The 5,651-nt window shown below is 54.2% G+C and overlaps 3 protein-coding genes across 3 annotated transcripts in view; all 3 read left to right on the top strand.

Annotated features, from left to right (window-relative positions):
• CTDNEP1 (CTD nuclear envelope phosphatase 1) overlaps positions 1–830 on the top strand; it is a gene marked incomplete at its 5' end in the record, with an annotated part of 5,656 nt that extends 4,826 nt beyond the window's left edge. The window contains one exon of the mRNA XM_006761697.2: positions 184–830. Coding sequence (XP_006761760.1) covers positions 184–244 — 61 coding nt within the window. The remainder of the gene's footprint in view (positions 1–183) is intronic.
• A 1,043-nt stretch (positions 831–1,873) lies between these two features.
• On the top strand, positions 1,874–3,243 carry GABARAP (GABA(A) receptor-associated protein). Its single transcript, XM_006761624.2, has 3 exons — positions 1,874–2,124; positions 2,679–2,757; positions 2,879–3,243. Exons 1-3 carry the CDS (start codon positions 2,035–2,037, stop codon positions 2,965–2,967), a joined length of 258 nt encoding a protein of 85 aa, XP_006761687.1. The 5' UTR covers positions 1,874–2,034; the 3' UTR covers positions 2,968–3,243.
• Positions 3,244–4,213: 970 nt separating this feature from the next.
• The window catches only part of PHF23 (PHD finger protein 23), a 4,856-nt gene continuing 3,418 nt past the window's right edge, over positions 4,214–5,651 (top strand). The window contains exons 1-2 of the mRNA XM_006761623.2: positions 4,214–4,232; positions 5,060–5,364. Of these exons, the coding sequence (XP_006761686.2) occupies positions 4,214–4,232; positions 5,060–5,364 (324 nt within the window). The remainder of the gene's footprint in view (positions 4,233–5,059; positions 5,365–5,651) is intronic.

Here is a 5,651-nt window from a genome sequence, read left to right as displayed (position 1 = left end):
TCTCTCTTCCCATAAGCATTTAGCATTTGAACGAAGTCTTCTACTAAAGCTGACTTCTTAGCCATTGTGTTTTGAGCAGACTGAACCCCAGTCTCATGTGAAATGGTGACTGCCCCACATCTCCAGTGAGGCTGCCTCTGCCAACTGTAAGGACTCTACCAACGCAAGTTATTGTCATCCCAGGTTCACCGCTGATGTTCGCTCTGTGCTAAGCCGAAACCTTCACCAACACCGGCTCTGGTGACAGCTGCTCCCCCTCCACCTGAGTTGGGGTGGGGGGGAAAGGGAGGCTGAGCCCTCGAGATGCTGTCTGATGCCCTGTCCAATGGTGAGGACTGCCTGGGCAGGGTCTGCCCCTCCCTCCCCTCTCTGCCCTGGGAGCCCTGCACTCCATATGGAACCTGGATGGACACATGGGCCAGACTCTGAAGCAGCCTCTCTCTAACTTCCTGTTCGCACTCCCTGGAAACCCCAGACTGGGACATAAGCAGAGGTCTAGGAGAGCGGAAACAGTGTCTGTGATGGAGAGAGAGGACTGGCCAGAGTGTGAGACAGACATTCAATAATCCGGGAGGCTCAGAGAGAAGCCAAGCCAGCTTTGTTGTGATTTAATTTTTTAAAAAACTCTTGTACAAAACTGATCTAATTCTTCACTCCAAGGGCTGGGTTGTGGGTGGGAAACTGGGATTTGGGCCACTGGACTTCCCCCAGACTTGTCCCCTTCCCTCCTTTTCTCTACATTTTCCTTTCTTAGATTTTCTCAGACCTGTAACCAGCTCTCTCTCTGTTCCCCCCTCTTTTAAACCATGCATTATAACTTTGAAACCAAAGCTGCCCCAGGTCCTTCTCTGGGGTTATGGGACGTGAAAGGCAGAGGGTAGAGACTGCTGGTCCTAGGGCTGGGGGGAAAGGTGGTGTCGCTTGGCGAGGATGGAGTGGTCAACATCTACAGCAGATGCTTTGGTGGGAAGCGTCTAAGTGGCGGGATGGGCGTCCTGGGCGGGAGCAAAAGGACAGCTGTCCGTCCTGAGGGAACCTGAGCTGCAGAGCAGGACACAGATGTATGAAAGGAGAAGCCTGGACGCCAGAGAATGCGTGTAGCCGGAGAAAGGCCGGGCTGGGGGCAGACGAGACCAGCTCAACGGTCTGTGCCCCCGGGCGGCGGCGCCCTGGGCCCTCCGCTCCCCCGGGCCACCCGGACCGGCCTACGTCTCCCGCTCCGGCAGTTTCGGGCCCTGCCTCCCTCTGCCCTCCTCCCGCGAGCCGGCTCTACTTCTCGCCTTCGCCACGTGACGTTCCGCCCTTCCCTCGGATCACATGATTTCGTTGCTACGAGGCTGAAAGTGTTCTTCCGCGCCGACCTAGTCCCCACCTTTCGAGCCTGCTCTCCAGTCCCTATTGGTCCGCTCTCCCGAAACCTAAGCGTTCAGTGCGTCTCTGCAAACATATGCTTAGTTTCTGCCCTCTATTTCGGAAGACCATCTTCTCCCCTGGGGTACTACTTTGTTTTGGTGTCAACGGCCGCCTTTTGCGTACGAACTATTCGTGAATAGCTGTCCTTGTAATTATCTGCTTTCCTCTACGTTATGTCCGGAAAGAATTTGGGGGGGAGCCGAGTCTCAAACTATGGTTACGATCGCCTAGCTTCTTTTCTTTCCTAGCTTCGTGGGGAAGGTCGGGAAATGGGTTTTCAGTTATTTTTTACGGTAGCGATGACCAACCACCCAAATTTGCTACGTCGCCGTGTAGCCCACAAATTGATTCCAAAGTGATTACGCTGACGGCGTGGGGGTGCGGTCAGGCGGTGCTAAGCTATCCGCGTTAGAGCTGCTGCGCTGGTGGCGTAGCGTAGCCCGCAGGGCGGCCCCAGATGGGCGGGGGCGGGGTTGGCGAATAGGGAAGTAGCGCAAGTCTTGGGATCGCTCCGCTGAATCCGCCTGCGCGTCGCCACCGTCGCTGCCACCGCCCCCCGTCCCGGGCCCCCCCTCCCTGGGTTCCCTCAGCCCAGTCCGGTCCAGCCCGGTTCCCGGGAGGATGAAGTTCGTGTATAAAGAGGAGCATCCGCTCGAGAAGCGCCGCTCTGAGGGCGAGAAGATCAGAAAGAAATACCCGGACCGGGTCCCGGTGAGGACGGTAGCCAGGGCCGAGGGCGCGGGGCGCTGGTACTGACGCCACAGCCTGCGCTTGGGTCCGGAACGGGCAGCGCGGCCATCAGGCTGTGGGCTGCGGTGGGGTTGGGAGCGACCCTGAAACTGCTGTCGGGGGCTGAAGAAAGGAGAGGTGGTGGTGGTAGCTGGGGGTTCGGGGGTGTGGATGGGGGTGATAGACCTTGGGATTTGGGTCGGAGGCTGTAGGGAGTTTGACAGTCTGAATGTCACATGGTCATTCCCCCAGCCAGCTAGGCTTTGGCGATTGAACCCATAGCCGCCCAGACAAGTCGTCCTGTGGGGTTCAGGTAGTTGTTTATTATGACGCCCTCCATTCAGGGACCTGGGTGGTTAGGGGAGTTGAGTCAGTGGGGTCCCGGGTCTCTACTCAGGGCTGCACCACGTGTTCAGAGACAAAGAAATGAGTCTGGGGCGTTTAGGTGCTAGGAATATTGTTGCTTGGGTTGCTGACAGGGGGAGCTGGGGGCTATAATATCAAATGTCTTCTAATTTTCATCTTCCCTTTACCAGGTGATAGTAGAAAAGGCTCCCAAAGCTCGGATAGGAGACCTGGACAAAAAGAAATACCTGGTGCCTTCTGATCTCACAGGTGGGAATATTACCACAGTACCCGGGTTTTGCTACCTGTGGGAGGAGGCTCCACAAAGCAGCTGTTATTTTGAGGGCATTTGTGATACCTGTGACTTTATCACATCTTATATTTTGGGCAGTTGGGCAGTTCTATTTCTTGATCCGGAAGCGAATTCACCTCCGCGCTGAGGATGCCTTGTTTTTCTTTGTTGCCCAGGGTTGCTGCTAGAGATAATCCTCCTGTTAGGCTGCTAGGTTGGAACAAGTTGGGGGAGAATTAAGGCACTGGCTTTGAGGGTCTTCAAAAAATGGTTTTTGAAGAATGTGTTTGGGTGTTGGGTGGTTCAAGTAACTAAAGGCCAGATGCCTGAGCACCATTATTTTCTGCTTTCACCCCAGGAGCACCATGAAGAAGACTTCTTTCTATACATTGCCTACAGCGACGAAAGTGTCTATGGCCTGTGAAGCTGCTGCGCCTGTAGTGGAGGGTCCCATTCTACATAGAGAGAGATGGCCCCCCCTTCCTTGACTTCTTCCTTCAGGACCTGTACTTCCTAATGTTTGAGGCTCTTCTCCAGACCCTCTTAGCAGGGGGTTCATGGAGGAGATGGCCTCTGGTACCTCTCCTTTCTCCTGCCTTCTTTCTACCACCTTTCCCACTCTGCTTTAGACTTGATTGTCGATCTCTGTCACATCCAGCGATTGTTTTGGTTTCTGTTCCTTTTCTAACTGCCTTGAGGGCATTTGTGATACCTGTGACTTTATCACATCTTATATTTTGGGCAGTTGGGCAGTTCTATTTCTTGATCCGGAAGCGAATTCACCTCCGCGCTGAGGATGCCTTGTTTTTCTTTGTCAACAATGTCATTCCACCCACCAGTGCCACGATGGGTCAGCTGTACCAGGTATGGCGATTGGAAAGTAGTGGTGGTTTTGGAGAGGAGTTGGAAGAGCTTGAGGGGAAGAAAGTTTTAGGTCAGCAGTTCTTGGGTTAGCTGAGTAGTCCTGGGTTGGAGGTTTGTACAGAACAGTGGGAGTAGACCCAAGGGAGAGAACAGCGTGCTGGAGCAACTGTTCTGATATGGACTCTCTCCCACCCTCCTCATTCCAGGCAGCAGAGAACAGTTTGAGGGGTTTTTTTAGTTTTTAAAGTTTTGGGTTATTAGTGACTAAATGTCTAAACTTAAAGAACAATTTTTCTAGTTTAATCTAAAAACCAGTATTTTGGGTCTTTATGATATAACGAAGGAACACTTAGGTTGCCTGATTTTTATTTATTTTCTTAGTACTTTGGTACCTCTCCTTTCTCCTGCCTTCTTTCTACCACCTTTCCCACTCTGCTTTAGACTTGATTGTCGATCTCTGTCACATCCAGTGATTGTTTTGGTTTCTGTTCCTTTTCTAACTGCCCAAGGAGCTCAGAACCCCAATACTGGTTCCCTTTCACTATCTTTTTGTGGGGTAGATGGAAGGGGATGAAATTGCGGGGGGAAGGTAAGAGGCACATCAATAAAGAGGAAACCATCAAGCTGAACTGGATTTTGCTTTGTGTTGCTACCTTCTATTTTTTAGTGGTTGGTGGGAAAAGATGAAATTGGGGGGATAGTAATATATTTTGGTTTATTCTGTTCATGTTGGGCTTTTCCTTGTGCATGAAAAGGTGCTTTTGTTGTGATGGATGGGATATCCTGAGTATTGTTTCTTGAAATTCAGTTGTATATACCTGTGTATTGGGTCCTGATGTAAAAGAGGAACATTTTTACTGGGTTCCGGTGGGGAAAGTTTGACAGTATCTGCTTTAGATAAATACATCCAAGTTTGTTCCTTTTGGATTAAGGAAGAGATTTTGTCACTTGTCCAGACTTTGTGCGGGCATGTGGGATCTAGTGGAGTGAATCCAAAGAGGAGAGAAGACGAGGAGGAGGGATCTATTTTACCAGAAGGACTTCATCTCCCAGCAACCACTCACTCCTCTGGCCGGAAGTGGGGCGGTCCTCCAAGGGAGAAAGAAACTGCAGAGTGAGGCAGTATGGTGGCCGAGAGTTCTAATCCCTTCTTTCCCCTTCTTATTTAGTCCCGCCCAGCCTACATTTCCCAGGAGCCTGCGCGCGCGTTTCCGCTCTACCCTCCGCTACCAATCTCCCCGCCACTCCCAGGGGGAGGGGAACGGTTTAGTGCGCCGGCGCGAAACAGTAGCTTGTTGGGAATTGAAGTTCCCAAAGCTCATGCGGTCCCCTTCCCGCTGCCCCCAGATGGACTACAAGTCCCTTGATGCATTGCGCGTCGGCGCCCGCGAAGGGAGGGGAGGAGGGAGTGGAGAGGAGGAGGAGGAGGAGGGAGCAGGCGGCCGGCGGCGCGGGGGGAGGGGGCTCGGTCCGGGAGTGCGGGAGGCAGTGGTAGAGGGAGGTGGCGGCAGCGGCTAGCGGACTCGAGTCACAACCGGGGCCAGGCAGACACCTCTGTGGAGCGAGGCAGCGGGAACACCGAGCACCGGAGGCGGCACCGGGATCCCCGGCTCGGGAGGGGGCCGCCGGACCGGGAGGAGGGGAGGGGGCGATGCTGGAAGCCATGGCGGAGCCCAGTCCCGAAGGTGAGCTCTCGACCGGCACTGAGCACTAAGCCGGAGGGGGGCGGGCAAGGAATCAATTGGCAAACTTGGAGGTCGAGCCCGGAGTCCAGCGAGGGAGGTGGGGAGGGGTTCGGAGGCTGCCCCTGGAGGTGGAGGGCGACGAGTTGGGAGACCTTGGGGAGGAGGAGTGGGAGACTGTGCCGGGGGTAGTTGGAGACCAGATGCTGTGTGAGGTGGGTGGAGGGGAGGAGTGGGAGCTGGAGATCAGCCTGGGGTTAGGGGGCGAAAGGGCCTCCGGCCAGTCGGAGCCCTGGAGCTGGGAGGCTGGGGGGTCTGGGCCGGAG

The sequence above is a fragment of the Myotis davidii genome, unplaced genomic scaffold (genome assembly GCF_000327345.1).
Source record: "Myotis davidii unplaced genomic scaffold, ASM32734v1 scaffold37, whole genome shotgun sequence".
NCBI classification, from domain to species: Eukaryota; Metazoa; Chordata; class Mammalia; order Chiroptera; family Vespertilionidae; genus Myotis; species Myotis davidii.
Note: the sequence above shows the minus strand (reverse complement) of the source record. Positions and strands in the feature narration are given on the sequence as shown.

Bases quoted from the DNA above. Each gene is read 5' to 3' on its own strand.
- GABARAP (XM_006761624.2), top strand. From the start codon at position 2,035: ATGAAGTTCGTGTATAAAGAGGAGCATCCGCTCGAGAAGCGCCGCTCT. The intron at 2,125-2,678 runs GTGAGGACGGTA...TCCCTTTACCAG, and splicing joins AATACCCGGACCGGGTCCCG to GTGATAGTAGAAAAGGCTCC. The intron at 2,758-2,878 runs GTGGGAATATTA...TATTTTGGGCAG, and splicing joins GGTGCCTTCTGATCTCACAG to TTGGGCAGTTCTATTTCTTG.